The sequence below is a fragment of the Myotis daubentonii genome, chromosome 4 (genome assembly GCF_963259705.1).
Source record: "Myotis daubentonii chromosome 4, mMyoDau2.1, whole genome shotgun sequence".
NCBI classification, from domain to species: domain Eukaryota; kingdom Metazoa; phylum Chordata; class Mammalia; order Chiroptera; family Vespertilionidae; genus Myotis; species Myotis daubentonii.
Genome location: NC_081843.1, coordinates 62,042,552 through 62,065,453, shown reverse-complemented (window position 1 = coordinate 62,065,453; position 22,902 = coordinate 62,042,552). Strand labels below are relative to the sequence as shown.

At 37.6% G+C, this 22,902-nt stretch overlaps 1 protein-coding gene and 1 long non-coding RNA gene across 3 annotated transcripts in view; one reads left to right on the top strand and one right to left on the bottom strand.

Moving 5' to 3' along the window:
- SPATA9 (spermatogenesis associated 9) overlaps positions 1-22,902 on the bottom strand; it is a 56,027-nt gene that overhangs the window by 11,467 nt on the left and 21,658 nt on the right. The window contains exons 1-3 of one of the 2 annotated variants that reach the window (XM_059694086.1): positions 10,779-10,971; positions 10,517-10,605; positions 3,096-3,323 (exon numbers count right to left, since the gene is read on the bottom strand). The exons of the other annotated variant lie outside the window; for it this stretch is intronic. Coding sequence (XP_059550069.1) covers positions 3,096-3,323; positions 10,517-10,605; positions 10,779-10,839 — 378 coding nt within the window. The 5' untranslated portion in view covers positions 10,840-10,971. Of the gene's footprint in view, positions 1-3,095; positions 3,324-10,516; positions 10,606-10,778; positions 10,972-22,902 lie in introns of those variants that run through there. 2 annotated transcript variants of the gene reach the window in all.
- LOC132233417 (uncharacterized) lies at positions 5,857-6,437 on the top strand. The gene is made up of 2 exons (XR_009452623.1): positions 5,857-6,070; positions 6,198-6,437. It is a non-coding gene; the product is annotated as an uncharacterized LOC132233417 (long non-coding RNA).

Genomic DNA, 22,902 nt, shown 5'->3' with positions numbered 1-22,902 from the left:
GATGGGTGGCCAGACCCCACCCATGCATGAATTCATGCACCAGGCCTCTAATAGATAATAAAAATGAAGTCATGCATCCCTCATGACCCAGCAACCCCTCTTCCAGATATACATCCAGAAATGTCTCATACATATGCATGAGGAGTTATTTACAAGAATGTTCACTGAAGCACTACTTGTAATACAAGAAATTTGGAAACTAAATTATCCATCTGTCTAGTAACAGATAAACTGTGAATTGTTTTTTCTTATAATATAATACCCCAAAGAAGTTAAAATAATAAATCACAGCTACATATATAAATTTTTGAGTAAAAAAGGAAGTTTCAAAAAGATAAGTACAGCATACCTTTTATATAAATTTTAAGTATACACAGTAAAATATATGAATACAAATGTAGTGAAAATATAAACATATGCATGGAAATGTTCACAGCAACATCAGGATAATGATTAAGTTTGGTAGAAAGAAAAAGGGGACAGGATTGGGGCATGGTTAATTCTATTTCTTTTTATAAAGGAGATTTCTGAAGGCAATATGGCAGAATATTACTACCAGGTAAATACTGATGGAACTTCTGATAAACTACCTTTCACATATTTTGAAATATTTTATTGATAAGGATTTTAAAAATTAAAGCTATGTCCTAAGACAATTACAACAAGAACAAAGGAGAAGAGATGGCATAGGTGTTGATCTTGAATAGATGTCAAAAGAGAGTCAGAGTCAGCATGTGGACTTTAGATAAGTCATTTAATCCTTCAACCTGTTTCTCTCATCTCAGGTTCCTGGAATAAGTTATCACAACTAAGCTGTAAATTTACCTGTGAAACTCACTGTCAATCAAGGCAAAAAGGCAAACACATTGTGGTTTTCTTACTATTAAAGGAAACACAAATTCAACAGAAAATAGAGATTATTTTTCTGCCACTGAATTTTCATGAGTATAGGCATACAGTCTCCAAAGATTCCTTTCAGCCCTGGACAGATTGGATCTTCTGAGAAAAGGACATGGTTGAATAGCAAACAATTTTGAAAGAAAGTATATTCCTCTGGAGAGATCTAGTGATGTACTCCCCAAGACATGTCACAGGGCACTAAATATAAAGGCCTCTCCTCCTTCCCCTCCAGAGACATGTGCCCTTCTCCCTCCCTCTCTCTCCCTCTCCCCCAACCCCACCAAACTGGGCAGACTACCAGCAACCGTATAAAAGGCTAAATCTCCTAATTTCAGGTTTCCTCTCCTGTGATGCAACTTACTATGTACACGCAGAGATAACATCTGGCTCTTAGCTCATTGCCCTGTGGGAACTGCAGTGTAGAAAACTGACACAAGATATTGCTCTGGTTGCCGCGCTTGCTGTGAATAATAAACAATCTGTGTCTCTGCCACAGGCTCTGGTCTCTGTCAGTGTGTGTGTGTGTGTGTGTGTGTGTGTATTTGTATAACTGTGGTGGGCTAAGTTGTTAGCTTGTAAATAATGTAAAAATCTCATCCTTCACAGCAAAGAGGAGCAAAGGGAAAGACTATGAATAATATAATGGACAGTCCCTTTAAACATGATTTCATAATGAATACAGAAATGGTCTTCAAAGGACACTTTTACATCAATCCTCTGTAAAAACGTTGGATCTAACGTTCTAATGCAAGGAAAGAAATGTCAAGGCAAAACATTAGATTCAGACAGACATTTTGATGGGAATTTAAAATAATATGAGTCAGCTATATTTCTTTTTGATGATCTAAAGATGCACAAAAAATCATTTTTTATTTTCTCAAACATCAGGTATCATTAAGACAGCTCTTTATAATGCTGTCTCAGGCAGTTCATAGTTGAACTATCTGATGATTTCTGGAAATGGCAAAATCTTTGATTAGAGAAATTCCTGTATGATGAATATTTTGTTCATTTTAGCAATCCCATCCATTATCCATTTTCTCAGCTCAAAACAACCCAGATTTTTGTATGAGGATTCATCCTCTCCCCTTTCTCAGGTCATGTGGTCTGGATGGAGTTCCAACCCCCACTCTGGGAATGCTGCAGGTAACTGAGTTCTAGAGCAATCAGTGATTACCATTCCCCTGGTTTAGACATAAGCCATTCTCCAAGAGTGAATCTCAGGCTTGGCCAGGAATGCTGAGTCAAGGATGCTCATTCTTTTCTGCTGTAATTCAGCCTGGAAGGATGAAACCCTGGAACAGCTGCAAATCATCATGTGACCATGAGAGAAATATCAGTCTGAGAAAGGCGTCAACACGCGAAGCAGAACCAGGCGGCAGAGAGAAAGAAACAGGATCCTAAAGGCATCATTTGAGCACCTGTATTCAGCTATGCCCGAAACCTTATAACTGTTGTTCAACTACTACATGAACTGATACATCTCCTTTCTGGCTGAACTCAGTTTGAGCCAGGTTTTCTCTCCCTTCAACAAAAGAATTAAAATCAATTTATTCTGGGGATTGATTAGATGCCAGACTTGCATGACTCTAAATCTTTTGTAACAAATATTTAGAATGCTTTGAATAATGTCCAGATTGAAAAACCCAGAGTTCTGTGACATAAAGTTTAGGGGGGGGGAAAGTCCCCAAAACATTGTAAGAACTGTTATCCTTTATCAGAGCCTCAATGAAGCAATGTAGAACATATAATCTGAAATATACCTGGATGTTGATAGGTCTATCAAAATGAGTGCATAGTTAAATATACTCAATATATTATGTCAGTCAAAGATGAACTTGGAAACATAGTTTATGGGGAAATGGAAAAAAACACGATCATTTTTAAGGTTTGTTGTAGGATTTTAGGTTTGACATTAGTAGTAATTTGTAGACTGATATTTAGGATGAAACATTTGAAATTGATAGTTTTATATAATTCAATTAAATAACAAGATAGGAGAAGTCCACATTACTCCCTCTTTCAGATTTATTTAAACCAGAGAATATACTTGGAAAAAGACCCAACTATTCATTTCTCTTATCCAACTATTCTTGTTTTACATGTAGGACAACCAAATGTGTCCTACATTTTTCAAATCTTGCAATTTTCTATCAAAAGGATCCATATCTTGTGCAAATGTAACATTCACTCACCTGCATGTTATATAGGGGTTGCTTTGGTGCGTTAACTTCCCTCAGCAGGCGGTGAGATATGCACCTTAACTCTAAAAGTCTACAAGCAAGTCGAGGCTGCAGGAGTTTGGCCACTGATTTGGAGGATCTGGATATGCTGTTCAATCCTTGAATTAATGCTCCTCGGTTGATCTTGGCTAAAGCAATGGCCATTTTGACTTTAGATGGCTTTTTCATGGTTTCTCTTTTCTGGAAAATAAGCCTTTGAAAAGTGACTGATGTGTGATTCTCCAGAGAATTAAAATCTACTTTAGGCAGAGAACAAGTGCCACATAATTGTACACTGTGCATGGTCCCAGGCATACACTCCATGTTTACTGAGGATATCTCACCCCCTACAACTCATAGACCCCACTATGTACTTAAATCTCTACATGAATATATGAATTGTTCCTTAGGATAACTATCCAGAATTTCAGTTATTATTGTAAAGATACACATTTTTCCACTTTTCTCTCTAGGTTTATTTATTTTTTTGCATCGATATTTAAGAGGCCTTTAAAAAATAAACAATTCTTATTCAAATATTATTCGATGTTTGCATTATTCAAATGATAATTATTATTCAAAACTTGTGTTTCCCAGCTTACTTTAAACATTTTAAATGATAAAATAGAGCATACATACATAATTCATAAAACAAATACCCTATATACTAATCAACAAGCTTAGGACACTTCTAAAAAATTCTATGAGCGTTCTGAAAAATGTGTGGCATTACCAAAACACATAAAATGTAGTACTTCTCTGCTCTACCAGAAAATGAATCACAGGGAAATTACTTGCAATGTGGTCAGACTGCATTCCAGGCAACACACAAGTATAGTTTCCATTCTTTAAAGTAATGTTACGGGCTTTTCTGGCTTTTTAGTATAAGCAACTTTGAATCGCTATTTGTTGAGTCAAAATATGTAAGTATAAAACATCTTTTAAATGATTTTTTTGGTCTACAATTAACATTATGAGTATATATTTGTCTAAGAGCTAACATGCTGTATATTTTAAATACCTCAATTTTCATCCTGAAGTAATAATTTTATTATTGTTGCTTTTGTCCTCAAAGTTCAGTCTTCTCTTACTGGTCAGCTTTGCCATGGGAAATAAAAATAAAAAGCCATTCTAGTCTGTCAATGAGGATGTATTTCTGCAGCATGTGCTGGTTTAATCTGTTAACTTCATGGAAAAGTCCCATTGGCTCACCTGTGATCTTAACCCTGCTAGTCTGTCTATACAACAGCAGAAAATGCAATATAAATTATGGACTGCTACAATTCCAAACCATTATAGAATAGAGCCATTCTTACAAGCAAATATGTGGTAGATAGAGCAAGCAAAATAGTACGAGGTGCAATCAACTCCGGTTGTGAGCGTACCCATACCAGGGAGAGGAACCACATTGTCTGCAGTATCCAAAGCTCCTGCACATACAGATTCAAGTCCTCTGTGACCTTATGCTTTGCTGCTGTCAGGGCGTAGGGAAGGCCACCCCAAAATATCCCACAATGGCATATCAATTATTTTGAATTAAAATTACTTAAGAAACTGCTAGTGCAAGAACAACTTTGGGCTCTCTTTCTCTCTCTCTCTCTCTCTCTCTCTCTCTCTCTCTCTCTCTCTCTCTCTCTCTTCATCTCACTCCCTGAAAGCAGGAGATAAATCTCCAATGTGAAAAATTCTATTCCTGCACCTGGAGTCTAATGAGACACATCCTTATCACCAGAGTTAGGGAATTCAGGGCTGAGAAGTGTGTATTAAAAAAAATTGTCTTTTGTTTCTGTTTTTTTACTAATTTACTACCCAAGCCCAAACCAGGTTCCTCACTAATGAGTACCCAAATCTAAGTTCCTTCATCATGATAATTCTTCACATTTCTTTGTCTACAAGATGTAAAAAGCTGCCTGCATCGATCATTTCTCTGAGCATCGTTGATGATCTGTTTGCATGCCTTTAATTGTTTTTTTTGTTTTTTGTTGTCTGGTCTTGTGCCAATTTTATTATTAGTCCAGCTATAAGAACTCAGAGGGACAGAGGAAGGACTTCCCATCCCCCACACTGCACCGATTCTTCCTCCCAACTCCTCCTCAAGGTGAAGCAGCTAGAATAAGTACATTCTGATTACAATATACTGTGCTTTCTCTCATTACAATTTCTAATCAAAGACGAGGGCCACAGCGCCAGGGCGATCAGGAATGGGGCATGTGCAGTTGTTCTGCCTTTACTGAAACCTCCTCTACCTGATCATTCGGTGTTTTAGGAACCCTTCATTTTTGCAGTTGCAAAACATTAGCATTCTACACTTTTCCTCTTTTTATGTTTCTTTATAAAATGTTGGTGATCTGTACACATTGACCATGCACTGAATTTATATGTGTATTTCTATTAAACAATCTTGATTAATTCCCCCAAACACTATACTAAATCGAGCCATTCAACTTTCCCCTCTTTTCCAAATTGTCTTTCTAAATTTTTCTCTGTAGGAAATTAAGCTTATTTGTAACTGATTATCTGTTAGTCAAAACTCTCCTGTAGGGTTCACATAATTTGTGTTGAGCAAAATATAGCATTTATTATACACAATATTTTTAAAAATTCAAGTGTGTATTACAATAATGCTTTCATGCACTTTTTATTATCTTTCTCTTTTCAGTCTCATCGTGAATTCGTGGCTTTTTCCAACAGACTTAACCTGTTCCTCATCTTTGTTTCCTTTAATGTTCAAATGGTTTCAATTTAATAACTGTGCTTCCTTTCAGAGTTCTGTTTTTTTCTTTTTTTTAATCCTCACCCGAGGATATTTTTCCATTGATTTTTAGAGAGAGTGGAAGAGAGAGGGAAAGACGAAGAGAAATATTGATGTGAGAGAAACACATCGATCGGTTGCCTCCTGCATGAGCCCCAACCAGGGTCTGGGGGACAGAGAGGAGCCTGCAACAGAGGTACTTGCCTTTGGAATCAAACCTGGGACCCTTTGGTCCACAGGCCAATGCTCTATCCACTGAGCCAAACTGGCTAGGGCCTTTCGGAGTTTTCAAAAATGCTTTCTCTTTTTTAATACTTTCTTAGATACCTCGGAAAGAATTACTTCTGACAACAAACTGTTTCTGACCACCTCCACTCTCCCTGCCACAAAACACGGAATCAACTTGTTACTGCTCTTAAGAACAGTGTTAGAAACCAAACAGGCACTGGATGCATGTCCGGTGATTCCTCGTGTCTCTGGAATACGAAAGTGACAGCAGAAGACAGCTACTTACATTCATTTAGATGGAGAATGAGACATTCTTCTTTTTAAAAAAACAACAACCAGTCAACAGTTTAAGTTGATGAGTCCAATTAGTTACTTTTAAAACTAGCTTTAATAGAAAAAATTTAAATAAAACATTTCCCCCCCTTTTTTTGAGCTACCAGCTTTTTCTTTTTGTCTATTATCTATGCTATATATGTTCTTACCTAGCTGTGTGTGTAAATTTAAATGGTGACTCCAAATTAAGAAGTCCTCATTTCTTTTCCCTCATTTATTTTTCACTCTTGGCATAAGTAAGGATCCTTGAATTGGTTGCAAAATATGCAAGTTTAGATGATTATTTTTGTCATCATTATCTTCATCTGAGCGTATCAGCAAATGTCAGAAAAGAAATTCCAACCACCACCATCACCTCAGAGACAGGTACTTAAAGACCATTTACCAAAAGAAACTTAATCAGATTGGTTCAAAATATTTCTCGATTTGAGCTCCATCCTTTCAATACATATCCTGCTTTCCCCTTTTTTTTTTAAATTTTCCCTAGAGCCAGGCCCCTTTCTCTATCATCAGCAGTTTTAATGCTGAACTCCAATTTCTATTATGCCAGCTTTTTACTACCCTACATCTATAAAGCCAGCCTGTCAGCAAATTTTACTCAATTCTTTTTCTGAATAGCCCACTTCTCACTGTCCCAATACCGATACCCAGTCCATTGTATTTATATATCACCATCATCTCGTCTGGACATTGTCAATTAGCCTCCTCACTGGCCTCCCTGCTTCTGACCTTGCCTGTTTTCATTCTTTTCCCCAACACATCAGCCAGAGAGCTACAATGAAAACGTATGTCAGGTCATATCTTGCTTTTCTTCTATTCAACTGCTTCGCTGGCTTCCTGGTACACTCAGTGCTAAAGCCAAAGTACATACCACGGTCGACAAGGCCCTACAAAGGTTGTCTCTTCTTTACCTCTCTGGCCACCTCATCTGTTTCTCTCCTTTTTCCTTCTCGTTACTTGTTGAACTTGTTAGGTATACCCCCACCTCAGGACCTTTGCACTAGCTATGCCATTTGATCCCTCAAGCATACCAACGTTCTCTTCGTCACTTGCTTTAAGTCTTAATTCAAGAATTACTTTCTCACTAAGACCCTCTAGAGTCTTAACCATCAATTGTAATCCCTACCCTTCATGTTTTTTCCATGCTGTATTTTTTCTTCTCCTTAAAACCTATTAACATATGTTTTTTTCTTGTTTATTGTGTTTTTGCTTGACTAGGATTTAAGTTCTATGACAGTGTTTTATATCCACTTCACTTACTCATCTTTCCTCAGTGCCTGGAAAGATGGCACACAGTAGGTGCTCTATAAATGCAAGTTAAAATGAATGAATGATGAGTATCAGAAAAAAACCACAATAATGAGAAATATCATAGAAATATACCAAATATTAAATTAGAAACCACCCAGAAAGTTTTCAGTGCAAATGTAGTTTGTAACTTTCACAATAATGATAGTGCCCTACAAGAAACAACCCACCAAAAATAAAAATATAACTGAATTATAGAATATCCTAGTTATGGTCAGGTAGATTTCTCTATAAAAACTTCATTATTCCCATCCATTTTTTTTTTGCCCCAGGCCAGCAAGATGGCCTTTTCCTAAATAAATAAATGCCTAAAATAATAATTTTTAAATTATTTAAATACTAATCACAACGTTTAGAGATTTAAGATACAATCCAATTAATAAAGCCCTCATTCCTTTTATTTTTATTTATTATTATTATTATTTAATATATATTTTATTTTTTACAGAGAGGAAGGGAGAAGGATAGAGAGTTAGAAACATCGATCAGCTGCCTCCTGTACACCCCTTACTGGGGATGTGCCTGCAACCAAGGTACATGCCCTCGACCGGAATCGAACCTGGGACCCTTGAGTCCGCAGGTCGACGCTCTATCCACTGAGCCAAACCAGGTAGGGCAAAGCCTTCATTCCTTTTAGTATGTTTGGGAACTAAAGAGAATTATAAAAACAATAAAATTTGCAACATTTACAATATGACCTTTTAAAAATAATCTAGTTAACGATGAAGTATTAGCATTGTTTTCTGGATAATTTATTTTTGAAGAGCAAATAACTTCAATGTGTTACCACATCTCCTAACTATTTTGGCTCCCTGCCAATCTCAGTAGCACATTCTTCACAGTAAATGGTGGAAAAGAACAATATTAAGTGTTTTGAAAATGAGAAATGAAGAACTTTTAACTATGTTTATATTCTCTGAGTGGGGTAAACTTTTTATAAGTAAATGACTTCAGTGAATTGGAACTAAGAAGAGTTCTTTCTTTGAGGATTAGAATACCAATCTACTTCACCAGAAAGCATGGTGCGACTCTAGTGATAATGAGGCTATGCAGAGGGCAGGAAGAGATGAAGGGAGTTGTAAGAAACCTGAAACTTCTTTGATTAAATAAAATCCCTGGTCTCCAACATTGGCAATTGTGGAAGAATCACAGCTGGAAGGGGCAGTGGGGCTTTCCTGGTCTGTGTCTGGCCTCCTAAGAGTCATCGAGGCTCTCTCAATAATTACTGCCTCGACTGTGCTGGCCCAAAGCATTTTACATCCCAGACCAAGCACGGCCACCTGCTCACCTCCTAATGCTCCAGCCATAGCCAAGAAAACTCTCCAATGCTTCAAAAGACTTATACCAAGACCAGGGGAATGCAAAGAGGGGAATCAAAGGGACACCAAGTCTAAGATATGGTGCTACAAAACCCAGCTTGCCTTCTGGAGCTCGTAGGCCTTATCCTACCTTACTTAGACGACCTCCGTCTGGATGCCATCTGACCGCTCTGCATCCAGTAACTATTCCTCAGAGTCACCCCTCCCCAAGGTCTAGACCCAAGACCCGTGCCATTTATTCATATTTACTTGACATTCTGGGAACATGATGCTTAATACTTTTTGGTCTGACTGACACTGCTTCCTTTGAAATATTCTCTGCTCCTGCCCACTTACACCTTTGCTCACCTTGTAAACTCCTATTCATCCTTTGACACTCAATTTAAGCATCCTTCCGGCATGAAGCCCTCTCTGGCCATTCTAGGTAGAGTCCTTTATTCCTCTAAACTGGATTTACCTCTTCCCATATTCTAATGCAATTACTTGTTTATACTTAGTCTCCACTAGATTAAGCACAATGAATGGAAGAATCCTATCATGTTTATCTCTGTATTTCCTCTCCTCAGTCCCATACAGTAGTATTTAGTAAAATACTAAATACCAGTCTGATGCCTGGGTGTCTGGATGAATGGTTAAAGGTAGCTCTAATACCTCCTTCCCTAGAATGAAATATATAGATTTTGTGATTACAGTATGTTACTCAGAGTGCTTTTTTTGTTTACTTCCAGGTTTCGGCTATGTTCTTCATGTTTGACATTGCCAAAAGTCTGATTTTTGGATAAGTAGATTGTTACTGTACCACCTAACTTTACAACGCATTCCATTCCAACTCTGGTCAAAATGACTGAAACAACACTTCCATTAAGAGCTGTGTACTTTTAAGTAAAGCAGGTTACATGTGTCCCCTACACATGTTACTTTTTCTTGACCATAAAATTCTCTCTCTTATCCCTCTTCTAATCCCAAAATTTATGTTTCAAATCCTTTTTGGAACAGATGTTTAAAACACATATACTTATCTTTCCTTTGGTATAATTTAAGTCAGTTATGTCAGTTTTTTCACTGATTTAAGTGCCAGAGATTTTAATGAAAGCATATTTAGGTATTTTTCTGATTTTATAGTAAGCAAATATAAGTAAACCACATTGCAATTGTGGCTGAGAGCATTCTAGTTTTTCAATCTAACAACACAGTGACTGTCTTTAAACTTAGTTTATCTACTTCACTTCTTTGTCCCCAATCTTTCCCAATGAGTAAGAGTTAAAATTTGCGTGTGTGCGTGCATGTGTGTGTGTGTGTGTGTGTGTGTGTGTGTTTGGGAGGGGGGGTGAAGTGAAATTAATGTTTTTCTAATCTTCAAACACTGACCTCAAAATCAAGCATTAAATAATTGGTGTGATATTAAAAACACAATATACTTCTTATAATTCTTTTCAGTTATGAAATCACATTACCTGATTAGACTGTGACACTCGTGGGATGGTAGAAATATCATCTTTAAACTCATCTACAAGGTCCATGATTGTTTTCTGGATCCCCTCAACTAAGACAAAAAGAAGTTAAAGGGGGAGGGAATCTTAAAAAATATCCCCTAAGCATAATTCAACACAACAGGGAACACTGGGTCCGCTGCTTAGGTGGCTGGAAAAACAAGCAAAACCTAGGGGCTTTATTCCGTTTCCCACGCCCATATCCCCTTCACAAGCTTGTGTTTACTTCTTCCAGAAAAGTTCTTCAACACCTGCCCGCATATCCACCCAATAGGTTTGATTGGCATGATGAGTTCTTGCTTGGGTTCCTTTGGCTTGGCAAGCTTGCAGGCCCGAGCAATGCTGGTCCTTCTCTCCCATGAGTGAGGGATGAGGGCAGCCTTCCACTTGGGAGAGCAGGGAAGGACGGAACCTACAGCTTACGGCCAGAACTCTTTGTTACTGCACAATGGGCCTCTGAGAACTTGCTACAGAATCTTCTGAGATTGCTCTGGCAGTGAGAACTGCATTTGGAGGCACGGGGCAAGAGAAGGGATTGAAAAATGAACCACACGAAGGAGTTCTACAATATAAATTGAATTTTGTTACAAATTCTGCAGTGATACCTCAATTAATGGATCATCGGAGAACAAAGCTCCCTCTGAAATGAGTTGGCATATGTTTTAAAAGAAATGAGTCACATACGATGCCAAGTGGAAAAGAAATACCAGCAGTTAATTCAGAAAGACTTCTGAACAGATTGTTTTCCTTACCCAAATGGTCACTAGGTCCAACCTAGGCAAAATGGTGAAGCCTTTGTTTTGTCTGTCTTCTTTAAAATCTTTTCATCTTTTTCCCTCCTGGTACTCTCCCATTTAGATGACCATTATTCTCCTCTTATCAAACCTGGGAAGAACTGCATATTGTACAGACTATTAATAGACTTCCTAGTTACAATTCAGTGCGGATGAGTTGAGTTGGTTAACACAAATCCCATTGTCATTTTAAACCTTTTCATTTAATTGTAGCTAAGTGGTTTTCTTCAGCAAGCAAAGTGGCTGCTGGAGTCTATTGGTGGGAAGTGTTTGGAAAAGAGAAATGTTCATCAGAAGACTCTTCTACCAAGTGGAGCCTGACAGATTCCCAGCTTTCACACAGTCCTTAGTCCTAAGAAAGCTCCCCACCACAGCACGACCACCTGTCCTAACCTTAACCTGCCTTCCTCATGCTAAAGATAATCACACCCTTAACATTTGGAAAGTGCAATCATTGCCAGAAAGAATATCTAATGATACAAAGGTGAACACACAAACCGGGGTCTATAAGAGAACAAAGCCCTTTATTTGTCTTATCAAGATCCTTGGCTATCAGTCTTCCTCAGAGGAACTCCTGGTAGTACCTTCTCTTACCTTTTTATCTATTCACCCACAGGGTCCTACCTCCCAACTGGTTTCACCCAGTTTTCTTCTCTTTTCATCAGTTCTTGCTCTCCTGGGCATCCTATAAAATTAACAAATCTACAAGAAAAACATTTCTCATGCTATTGCTTCCTACACTTTAAGCAGAACCTAACTATGTGTGTTATGCTAACAAAGTCCTTTTTGTCTCTTCTTTCTAATGAGCCTGATGAAGAAAGACTGGGCGTGGTGGTGGTTATAAAGTAAAAAAGTTCCATCCTGCCACATTTATATTTGTGACTATATGATATTTTGCTTTTTATTTATATATTTATATATTTATAAATATTTATATATTTATATATTTATAAATATTTATATATTTATATCCTGATGCATCTTAAGTTATTTCAGATAAAGTTAGATAAAATGTAACTGAAGATTATTTTCTTTTTTTTTTTAATTAAATCTTTATTGTTCAGATTATTACATTTGTTCCTTTTTTTTCCCCCCCATAACTCCCCTCCTCCCAGTTCCTGCCCCACCCTCCGCCCTCACTCCCCACCCACTGTCCTCATCCATAGGTGCACGATTTTTGTCCAGTCTCTTCCCACATCTCCCACACCCCTTTCCCCCCCAAGAATAGTCAGTCCATTCCCTTTCTATGTCCCTGATTCTATTATAATCAACAGTTCATTCTGTTCATCAGATTATTTATTCACTTGATTCTTAGATTCACTTGTTGATAGATGCATATTTGTTGTTCATAATTTGTATCTTTACCTTTTTCTTCCTCTTCCTCTTCTTAAAGGATACCTTTCAGCATTTCATATAGTCCTGGTTTGGTGGTGATGAACTCCTTTAGCTTTTCCTTATCTGTGAAGCTCTTTATCTGACCTTCAATTCTGAATGATAGCTTTGCTGGATAAAGTAATCTTGGTTGTAGGTTCTTGGTATTCATCACTTTGAATATTTCTTGCCACTCCCTTCTGGCCTGCAAAGTTTCTGTTGAGAAATCAGCTGACAGTCGTATGGGTATTCCCTTGTAGGTAACTGAGTTTCTTTCTCTTGCTGTTTTTAAGATTTTCTCTTTATCTTTTGCTCTTGGCATTTTAATGATGATGTGTCTTGGTGTGGTCCTCTTTGGATTCCTTTTGTTTGGGGTTCTCCGCGCTTCTTGGACCTGTAAGTCCATTTCTTTCACCAGGTGGGGGAAGTTTTCTGTCATTATTTCTTCAAATAGGTTTTCAATATCTTGCTCTCTCTCATCTTTTGGCACCCCTATAATTCTGATGTTGGTACGCTTGAAGCTGTCCCAGAGGCTCCTTACACTATCCTCGCATTTTTGGATTCTTTTTTCATTTTGCTTTTCCAGTTGGATGTTTTTTGCTTCCTCGCATTTCAAATCATTGACTTGATTCTTGCGCTCCTCTGGTCTGCTGTCGGGCGTCTGTATAATATTCGTTATTTCAGTCCGTGTGTGCTTAATTTCTAGTTGGTTCCCCAAAATAAGATCGAGGGTCTTATTAGTTTTCGTGTAGATCTCATTAAGTTTATCGGCAGCTTCTAAACAGTTCTTGAGAGACCTTAAAAGTGTGGTTCTGAACTCTATTTCTTCCATTGACAATTTTGTCCTGTTTCTTTGTCTCCGCATTTTGTTATGCTTCCTTGGTGCAACCCCTAGTGGTCTTTGTTCGCAGTCTTATAGATAAATCTTGATTGTTGTAGCTAATTCCAGGGAGGGTTTGACCTCCAGGCCAAGTGGCTATGAGAATCAGCCCTGTCAGCAGTGAGAGAACTTCTGTCCTCTAGGGAGGTGCTAATCTAGCCTTTGCCTGAGGCTATCCGGCAAATGCCTCTGTGCAGGGCTTGGGCGGGGCGGGTCGCACAGGATCAACAGGGTGGGCCGGAGAGAGCAGTTATGGCGGCTCTCAGTCCTGTCCCCAGGGGCTCTGCCTCTCTGAGTCCCAGCACCCGCTGCAAAGCTCAGAGAGAAAGCTGCACTCGCTCTGACCGAAGCCAGACAGTCCCGCTTCTCCCTTTGAGTCTGGGTCCCTAAAGACTCGCCTGTATCTGGAGCTCAGAGTCTGCGACTCCCTCCCGATTGAAAACGCCAACCGCGCCCTCCGCCGCCAGCCCGCTCCGCGCACTCCGCACCTCAGAATTTGACTTCAGCACTGCGCCTCCTCTGAGTGTCCGTATGCGTTTCTCTTTCCTCCTAGTTGTAGGACTTCCACTCAGCCAGCGTTCCTGTGGTTCTGGGTGATGTCCGTTCCGTGTTTTAGTTTCACTTTTGAAGTAGTTGTTCAAAGCAGCAAACTCCGGCGTTAACCTATGCCGCCATCTTGGTTCTCCCCAAGATTATTTTCTTTATTGTTATTCTTTACAACTTATATTAGAGTGCTTCATACTGATAAAATAAATTCTAATAAGAATTTGAGGCAGCTTGTATGTAAATAGGATGTTCGTAAATTGAATCATTTGAAATACACTAGGGAAACTTATTCTTTAAAAGTAATCCTAGATACATTATTCTATAAGGTAAATAATACTTTTTTAAACTAAAAATAAATAGCTGATACATCTCTTGTAAATACAGATTTTTCAAAGATTTTTCAAAACAGGCATATTTATATCATTTTGTTTCTTCTTAAAAATTCTTTAAAAACTATATTCTATAATTTCAGTTGGGTACCGTTATATATAGACCTGGAAAGCCTGATGGAAATCTTCAAATAGTTACAGTAAAGTGATAGGCTAGACAGGGGACAGAATTAGCAACCTCAGAATTGCTACCTAAGTTTTGGAATTGCTGATGTTTGGTAGTATGGTAGGAAGTTGAGAAGGTCGGATTTGTTTGTTCATTATTTTCACTATATATATATATATAACACTATATATAAAAGCCTAAGCAACCATTACGACCAGACAATGGGATGACCGGACAACTGGCTGGTAGCTATGATGTGCACTGACCACCAGGGGGCAGACGCTCAATGCAGGAGCTGCCTCCTGGTGGTCAGTGTGCTCCCACAGCCAACCTCCTGTGGCCGGCCAACCTCCCACGGTCCCTCACCTCAGCTGGCAGGCCTCGATTGGCCTTGATCGGGCCAGCTGGCTAACCTCCTGGCACCAATTAGGCCAATCAGGACTGGGTGAGATGGACCCCCCAATTGGCCCCTATTGCCAGCCAGGCCCAGGGACACCGCCAGTGCATGAATTCGTGCACTGGGCCTCTAGTCACAATATAAGCTCCATGAGTTCAAGGACTCTGGTTGGCTCAAGGCTATATTCCCAATAGTTAGCATGCTTTTACAATTTCACAATATTACAGTAAATATTTCCTCAAGTAATGTCATCAAATTTGTTACTGGTATCTCAGGCAGGATGAAATATTTTATTATTAACACATTCATTATGGTGTCAATCAACTGACCTGTAAGTGCAGAACACATAAGACATTATATATATATATATATATATATATATATATATATATATATATATATATATACAAACATATGCACACATAATGCTTATCAAACATTAGAGGAAGAAAACTTTTTCTCCCACATTTAAAGCACTAAATTATTATCTATTTAATCCCTCAGAGTAAATACTGGCTTATGTCACATGCCCTAATAAACTGAATTAATTAAATCAAGATAAGCTCAATAAAAACTAGAAAATAGACACAATGCATCATATGTCTTTGATTTCCCTTTCTGCTTTTTAGGGGGTAAATAATACTGAGTATATTAATTGCAGATAATCTATTATTCTTTATATTTGAGAATAGAAAATAAAAGTGTAGCAGGTTAATGGGGTTAGTATTGATAAATATGAGTAAAGCACATGAAAATATGTAATACAGTAGATATCAAAAGGATGTACATGTGAAAATTTTCAAAATGTTTATTTTTTAGAAAATAATCCCTAAAACTGAAAACCAATTGAAAAAAAATTAGCTGTATACCTAAAAATGATTTATTTTGAGTGATGTTAGAACACAGTTCAGAAGATCCAAAGACAAAAAGAACTAAAAAGACATTTTAAATTTTATTCAGTCATTTTCTAGGTAGTGTTTTCTTTGAAAATTTCTTCAAACTACAGGATAAGCACACTTTTAGATTAACAATGTTACCAAGAATTTCAATAAGATATTTAAAAAGACCTAATTAGAAAAATCAAAGAACGAAGTAAAACATTGTAATGTTGAACAGAACTGAAAATATTATCATGAATGAATGATTTTTAAAAATATATTTCTTTTCTAGCTGTCCAGATTTCAATGGCTAAAAACAATGCCAACCAGTAGAAAAGAGCACCCAGCACTCCTTGAGGAAATAGCTTATATCAGTCCGGGGCTGACGTACAAGGTGATCCAGGGAGATCTCAGGCCAGAACCGAAGAAAGTTTTCTGAAGATTAATGGGGTCCTATTAAAAGGACGCAGAAGCCCGCAAAGTGGCTTCTACTGGCCTTCAGTGTGATGATTATGATTTGGGCTTTCCAAGGGAAGGATCAAGCCATCATCATGCTAATCCCGTGGTCAGTACAGCATCACTAATTATGGGACAAACAAATACTATATGTTTCTTATAATGCAATATGAATTACATACCATCTATGACATATCCTAGCCAAAAATGTTCCACCTTGATCTAACTTTTAGCTCTATCTTCCAGTTTCCCAGAATACAGATGGACAAATGATCTAATTCAGTGCTTCTCAAGCTGTAGTAAAGAACCAGTACTTCTGTAAATTAAAAATGAATTATCTGGAAAAAGAAATGCATATGAAAACATAAAGGTACGGCTGGGGAGGGTTGGGGGCAGGAGGGAGGGGGGTAAGAGATCAACCAAAGGACTTGTATGCATGCATATAAGCATAACCAATGGACATAAGACACTGGGGGATAGGGGAGGCTAGGGGACTGTCAAGGGGGGGGGGGGGAAGGACACATATGTAATACCCTTTGTAATACTTTAAGCAATAAAAAAAAATAAAAAATAAATAAAAAGTTAAGCCTCAAAAAACAAACAAACAAACAAACCCCCCAAAAAACCCATAAAGGTACTATTGGTGTTTATTTTTAAACTAGGGGCCCGGTGCACGAAATTCGTGCACTGGGTGTGTGTGTGGGGTAGTGTCCCTCAGCCCAGCCTGCCACCTCTCACATACTGGGAGCCCTCAGGCGTTGACCCCCATCACCCTCCAATCGCAGGATCGGCCCCTTGCCCAGGCCTGACGCCTCTGGCCTAGGCGTCCGGCCCCGGTAGCGGGGACCCGCAGCTGCAGCGGCCCCACGATCGTGGGCTCCACTTTAGGCCCAGGCAAGGGACCCCTAGCTCCTGGGACTGCCAGTTTCGGCCGTGCCCAGCTCCCATCGCTGGCTCCACCCCTACTTCCTGCTATCACTGGCCAGGGCGGAAAAGGCACCTGATTCTCCCTGGGGCCGCCTCTGCCCTGCCCCCCAGCTCTTAGCTCCCCCCTGGGTTTCCGATCACTGTCAGTGGCAGGGGGCTTCTTCCTGCTTTCCCTTTCGCCTCCCTGCATTGTGCCTACATATGCAAATTAACCGCCATCTTGTTGTCAGTTAACTGCCAATCTTAGTTGTCAGTTAACTGCCAATCTTAGTTGGCAGTTAATTTGCATATAGCCCTGATTAGCCAATGAAAAGGGTAGCTCGTACGCCAATTACCATTTTTCTCTTTTATTAGTGTTGATATTTATACAGTCAGATAAAATTATCTTTTCTTTTTAAATCTTCTGGTTTTCCTGTTAAGGTCGTTTTTCCAGTCCCTAAATTTATATATATATATATATATATATATTATATATATATATATATATATATAATATATATATATATGTTTATATTTATAAATTTATATATATATAAATTTTTGTCTGTTTTCTTTCTTTAAAAATTTATTATTTTAAAATGTTCTATCTATGCTTCATTTTTTTAAATATATTTTATTGATTTTTTACAGAGAGGAAGGGAGAGGGATAGAGAGTTAGAAACATGGATGAGAGAGAAACTTTGATCAGCTGCCTCCTGCACACCTCCTACTGGGGGTGTGCCCGCAACCAAGGTACATGCCCTTGACCGGAATCGAATCTGGGACCTTTCAGTCCGAAGGCCGACACTCTATCCACTGAGCCAAACCAGTTAGGGCTGCTTCATTTTTAATAGGCTGTTATTTTATTCCATCTGAATACCCAACTGTCTTAGTACCACTAATTAAGTAAGCTATTATTTCCTCATTGATATGAAATGCCACATATATATACACACACACAAAGATATATTACGAACTATTTCTGAACTTCCTATTCTGGCCCACTGACCTCTTTGTCTATTTCTCTATCATTACAATACTGATTTGTAGTCTGCTTTATTTTCTGTTAAGGAAAGTTTCTGTTGCTCTTCTTTTTCATTATATTATTTCTAGTAATGTGCTTCCTCAAAACCCACCCCCCACCTAATCTTGTTTTTTCAGTATCATCGGGGGAGGGGGGAAATTATCATTTTATTGCTTCTTTTTCCATGTCCATACCAATTATTTTATTATCATATTTAACTGCATTCACTAGGACTTCCAAATCAAAGATGAATAATAATGATACAGTAGAAACGCCTATCTTGTTCCTGTTTTCCATTAAAATGACTTCAATATTTTACTGCATACCAAAAACTAACAGCAAATGTTATCCTAAACAGCCTTAATGTATTTAGCTTCCTTCTATTACCATTCTGGTTTTGTTTGTTTTTATTGCAAATGGTTGTTAAATTTTATCAACTTCTATTTCATAGTCTAGGGATAGGATCACTTTCCCACCTCAATTTGTTAATATAATAAATTATATATTAACTTTCCTTACATTATATATTAACATTCCTGAAAAAAAGAATTTGCATTTCATTGGACAGATATATGCAAGAAAATGAAACTAGACCACCAACTTACACCATACACAAAAATAAACTCAAAATGGATAAAGGACTTAAATGTACGACAGGAAACCATAAAAATTCTAGAAGAATCCAAAGGCAAGAAAATCTCAGACATATGCCGAAGCAATTTCTTCACTGATACAGCTCCTAGGGCACTTGAAACTAAAGAAAAAATGAACAAATGGGACTACATCAAAATAAAAAGCTTCTGCACAGCAAAAGAAACCATCAACAAAACAACGAGAAAACCCACTGTGTGGGAAAACATATTTGCCAATGACATATCTGATAAGGGCCTAATCTCCAAAATTTATAGGGAACTCATACAACTTAACAAAAGGAAGATAAACAATCCAATCAAAAAATGGGCAAAGGACCTAAATAGACACCTTTCAAAAGAGGACATTCAGAAAGCCAAGAGACATATGAAAACATGCTCAAAGTCACTAATCATCCGAGAGATGCAAATCAAAACAACAATGAGGTACCATCTCACACCTGTCAGACTGGCTATCATCAACAAATCAACAAACGACAAGTGCTGGAGAGGATGTGGAGAAAAAGGAACACTTGTGCACTGCTGGTGGGAATGCAGACTGGTGCAGCCACTATGGAAGACAGTATGGAGTTTCCTTAAAAAACTGAAAATGGAACTCCCATTTGACCCTGTGATCCCACTTCTAGGAATATATCCCAAGAAACCAGAAACACCAATCAGAAAGGATATATGCACCCCTATGTTCATAGCAGCACAATTCACCATAGCTAAGATCTGGAAACAGCCTAAGTGCCCATCAGTAGATGAATGGATTAGAAAACTGTGGTACATCTACACGATGGAATACTATGCTGCTGTAAAAAGGAAGGAACTCTTACCATTTGAAACGTCATGGATGGAACTGGAGAGCATTATGCTAAGTGAAATAAGCCAGTCAATAAAGGAAAAATACCACATGATCTCACTCATTCATGGACAATAGAGACCATTATAAACTTTTGAACAATAATAGATACAGAGGCAGAGCTGCCTCAAACAGATTGTCAAACTGCAGTGGGAAGGCCGGGGAGGGTTGGGGGGCAGGAGGTAGGGGGGTAAGAGATCAACTAAAGGACTTGTATGCATGCATATAAGCATAACCAATGGACATAAGACACTGGGTGATAGGGGAGGCTAGGGGACTGTCTAGGGCGGGGGGATAAAATGGATACATATGTAATACCCTTTGTAATACTTTAAGCAATAAAAAATAAATAAATAAATAAATAAATAAATAAATAAATAAATAAATTAAAAAAAAAAAAGAATTTGCATTTGATTTGATTATAGTGTATTCCTTTGATATTTTGCTAGACTTTATTTGCTAAGATTTCATTTATACTTCTTTCAACTATATACATAAATGAGATTGGTTCATGGCTTTCTTTTTTGTACTTAATAGTTTAGTATTACATTTGTGTGCATATGAATTGAGAAGGAGTGCACCTTTCAGAAGTGTCTGGAACAACGTCAGAATTATTTGTAATTTCTTTTTCTTTCTTTCCTTATCTTTTCCTTTTTTGTAATCTATACTAATAAAAGCATAATATGCAAATCGATCGAATGGCCGAACAGCAGAATGACCATCCGGATGAAGCTGGGGCTACGAGGGCCGAGGCAGCCACGCGGGCTGCAAAGGCCTACTCTTGCACAAATTTCGTGCATCGGGCCTCTAGTAGAGCTATAATTTACACACAGTAAAATTTCTTAAAATTAAAATTTCTTTTTTAATATTAGTAAGAATTTAATTGTGGAACTATTTAATCCTAATATTTTTGAAAGCTATATTTACCAACTTTTAAATTTCATATATGTCCATTTGTATATGAAAACTTTCTTGGGCAGGTTTCATAATTTATGTCCTATTAGGAAATCCTACAAGAGTGTCAGTTATGTTGTCACAATTGCATATAATTTAATCTTGTAGATGTATACTGTGGATGCATATTATTTCTAATCTTATACATTTTCTTTCTCTTTTTTCTTTAAACCATGCTCAGGATGAATTTAAGATAAGTGTAAAATTTTCCTATTTTTAGTCTTTCTTTAATAATGAATGTGCCCTAGCCAGTTTGGCTCAGCGGATAGAGTGTCGGTGTGCAGACTGGAGGATCCCGGGTTCGATCCTGGTCAAGGGCACAGAGTTCAGTTGAAAGCTCTTGGCCTTGGTAGGGGACATGCAGGAGGCAACCAATCGATGTGTCTCTCTCACATCAGTGTTTCTCTCTGTCTCTCCCTCACCCTTCCACACACTCTCTCAAAATCAATGGAAAAATGTCCTTATGAGGATTATAAAAAAATAATGTATTCTAAATATATCTTTTACCTTATCCCATAGATTTTTGAAATAGTAATTTTAAATGTTTCCGTTTATTTTCTCTTTGCTATAAGAGCTATCTTAATTATGTTTTTAAATTTCCAAGTAATTAAGATTTTATGGTTTCCTTTGTGTCCAACTACCTGACAAAATTTTCATAAAGTTTTAAATCATACAAAGGAAACATATTTTGTCAAAGAATATGAAAATACAATAAACTGAGTTTATCAACTGTATTATTTGATTATTTTATAGCATACTAATATTTGCCTATTAGCTCTACCAGTATTACTGAAAAAGAAATGTGAAAATATTTCACAAATTGTATTTTCATCAAGATTTCATATTGTATCAAGTGCTACCACTGATGTGGAGCTCAGAAATTTTCATACACTGGTGGAAAGAATGTAAGTTGGCATACCTACTTTGAGAACAATTGGTATTATTAAGTACAATTAAAGATATGCATAGCTATGAACACCATTTTCAATCTTACCAATATCCCCACTTACACCAGGAGACATGCACTAGAATGTTCCCTGCTGCACTAACTATAATATCAAGAAATATAAGTAACCCAAATATCCATCAACTATAGAATTAGTAAATAAATAATACATATCCATAAATTTAAAAAATAAATAAAAGGCTAAAAAAATAATACATATCCATAATGGTTACTATATAGCAGTAAAAATGAATTATTGCTATATGCAACATCATGAATAAATCTCAGGAATATAATAATTTTGAATCAAAGAAGCAAGATATAGATAAATAAAGCACAGCAAGCTTCTATTTATATAAAGTTCAAAAACATTCAAAACTAAGCAATATGTTAGGAATACACATATAAATGGTAAATCTATAGAGAAAAAAAGCAAGGGAATGATAAATATGAAATTAAAAGGACAATGAAGTATCATCTCACAGCTGTTGGAGGCTACTATCATCAAATCAACAAATGAAAAGTGCTGGAGAGGATGTGGAGAAAGGGGAACCCTAGTCCATGCTGGTGGGAACGCAGACTGGTGCAGCCACTATGAAAAACAGTATGGAGTTTCCTCAAAAAATTAAATATGGAACTGCCATTTGACCCAATAATCCCACTTCTAGGAATATATCCTGATGAATCTCAGAGGGAAGGCAGGGGTGGGTAGGTGGGGAAAGATTAACCAAAGAATTTATATGCACATATGCATAACCCATGGACACAGACAATAGTGAGGTAAAGGCGGAAGGTGGGGGGAGTCAATGGGGAAAAAAGAGGGGGGATATTTGTAATACTTTCAACAATAAAGATAAATTTAAAAAGGTAAAAGTAAAAAAAAATTAAAAGCTATGTGATATTCTAAATAAAGAGAGAAAGAAAGAAAGGAAGGAAGAAGGGAAGGAAGGAAGGAAGGGAGGGAGGGAGGGAGGGAGGGAGGGAGGGAGGAAGGAAGGAAGGAAGGAAGGAAGGAAGGAAGGAAGGAAGGAAGGAAGGAAGAAAGAAAAGAAAATATAAAATTCAGGATAGTGATTGCTACCTCTGAGGGAGGAATGAAGAGATAGGGTTGGACAAGGGCACATGACGTTTTTGAAGGTAATACTTTTTCTAAAATTTAATCATGTGTACAGATGACAATGTACTATAATTCTTTATGTCTTATAATAA